The following is a 1,773-nucleotide window of genomic DNA, read 5'->3' on the forward strand; positions in this document are numbered from 1 at the left end:
GAGGTGATTCTAAAGATCTCTTGTTCTTTTCCCTGTAAGATCTTTATATTTTTATACGTTTAGATAAATTTATTTTCTCTTTAAACTTTTTAAGAAAAGCTGCTGCAGGTTCACAGTGTGTCTGTTGTTGTAGCTGCTGCTCTTCCTGAAGGCCTTCAGCGAGTCGGAGCAGACCAAGCTCGCCATGCTGACCGGCATCCTGCTGGCCAACAGCACGCTCCCACCTCCCATCATCACCGGCCTCTTCACCGAGAGCGTGGTCAAAGAAGGTACGGGGGGGGCTGTTGTCAGCCGACATCTAGCGGCCTCTGATCTGACTCTCCCATCACACACAACTTTTTCTGTCACACGAGGAAATGTTTCTGTTAAATGAAAAGGAAAAAAACGTATTTTTTTAATGAACTTTTTTGTTTTGTGCGTCTCTTGTCAGGGATCTCTGCGCTGTTTGCTGTGAGGATGTTCAAATCATGGATCGCAGAGAAAGATGCCAATTCAGTCACCTCGTCTCTGAGGAAGGCCAACCTGGATAAAAGACTCCTGGTGAGAAAAACTCAACAGCCACTTCAACCAGCAGCATGTTTCTAAAGGACACCATTTAACTATGAGGATAAAATGAAGTGATGACATTTCATACCCAAAATGTCAAAGGTCAACTTCACTGTGACATCATAATGTTCTGTAAAAACACCTCTGGTCATTATTCACCACTCAGACTAGTTCCAGGTCACTTCCTGTTTATCCAGAGTCAGAGAAAATATAAGATATGAACCATTGGTGTGAAATTTTGTGATAACCGTGAAGCCTTGAGTTATGGCTAAAAAATGTTTTGTGAGGTCACACTGACCTTGACCTTTGACCTTTAGCCACTAAAATCTAATCAGTTCCTCCTTGAGTCCGAGTGAATTTGTTTGGTAAATTTGAAGAAGTTCCATCAAGGCGTTAAAAAAATAAATAAAATAAAACACCAGCTGGATGTTTCTCAGTCCGGCCAACTGACGCTGACGCTGACACTGACACTGTGTGTGACCCAGCAGGCTGAGAGGAGGAGCTGTGACGTCCTATCATTTCTAACGCGGTGGCTCTTATTTTGTTGATCACTGCAGGAGCTGTTTCCAGCCAGTAAACAGAACGTGGAGCATTTCTCTAAATACTTCAATGAAGCCGGGCTCAAGGAGCTGTCTGACTTCCTGCATGTGCAGCAGAGTCTGGGGACCCGCAAAGAGCTGCAGAGGGAACTGCAGGAACGCCTGTCCCAGCAGTGTCCCATCAGAGAGGTAAAGACAGCACCGTCAGCTCTATCAGTGTCACAGACAGTGTGCCGGGCCGTACTACTGTCTCTTATACACATCTGTGTTGTCTGTGGCGTCTCTCGGTGCTGACGCTTCTCTCTCTGATCTCAGCTGACGTCCTGAGTGAGGAGGCCATCCTGAAGTGGTACAAAGACTCCCACGCTGCGAAAGGGAAGAGTGTCTTCTTAGAGCAGATGAAGAAGTTTGTGGAGTGGCTCCAGAACGCTGAAGAAGGTAATAACCACGAGTTCTTTTATTTCCTGTCAGGAGCCTCTTTATCATAACTTCATAATTACTGCAAAAATATTTCTTTTTTCACGACGGGGGTTTAAAAAGAAACTTGGTTCCACTTTATAATCCGACTCCCCTTGTAAAGGATTTATGGATGGTTTTAACTAGTTTATTAATTAACTTGTTAACACTTTGTAAATCATTTATAAGCTTTTATAAGACATTAGATAAAAATGGCAACGGTGACCATGTT

At 43.8% G+C, this 1,773-nt stretch overlaps 1 protein-coding gene across 1 annotated transcript; it reads left to right on the forward strand.

Moving 5' to 3' along the window:
- The first annotated feature begins 8 nt into the window (after positions 1-8).
- Positions 9-1,573, forward strand: LOC111664598 (eIF5-mimic protein 1-like). The gene is made up of 4 exons (XM_023419259.2): positions 9-269; positions 431-540; positions 1,104-1,317; positions 1,401-1,573. Exons 1-4 carry the CDS (start codon positions 185-187, stop codon positions 1,571-1,573), a joined length of 582 nt encoding a protein of 193 aa, XP_023275027.2. The 5' UTR covers positions 9-184.
- Positions 1,574-1,773: the final 200 nt, after the last annotated feature.

The sequence above is a fragment of the Seriola lalandi genome, unplaced genomic scaffold (assembly GCF_002814215.2).
Source record: "Seriola lalandi dorsalis isolate HSWRI2012SDOR001 ecotype SW California unplaced genomic scaffold, Sedor1 jcf7180002054595, whole genome shotgun sequence".
NCBI lineage: Eukaryota > Metazoa > Chordata > Actinopteri > Carangiformes > Carangidae > Seriola > Seriola lalandi.

Excerpts from the sequence above, each read along its gene's own strand:
- LOC111664598 (XM_023419259.2), top strand. The coding sequence starts at position 185 with ATGCTGACCGGCATCCTGCTGGCCAACAGCACGCTCCCACCTCCCATC. Across the intron at positions 541-1,103 it reads ACCTGGATAAAAGACTCCTG|GAGCTGTTTCCAGCCAGTAA; the intron begins GTGAGAAAAACT and ends TGATCACTGCAG. Across the intron at positions 1,318-1,400 it reads ATCAGTGTCACAGACAGTGT|CTGACGTCCTGAGTGAGGAG; the intron begins GCCGGGCCGTAC and ends CTCTGATCTCAG.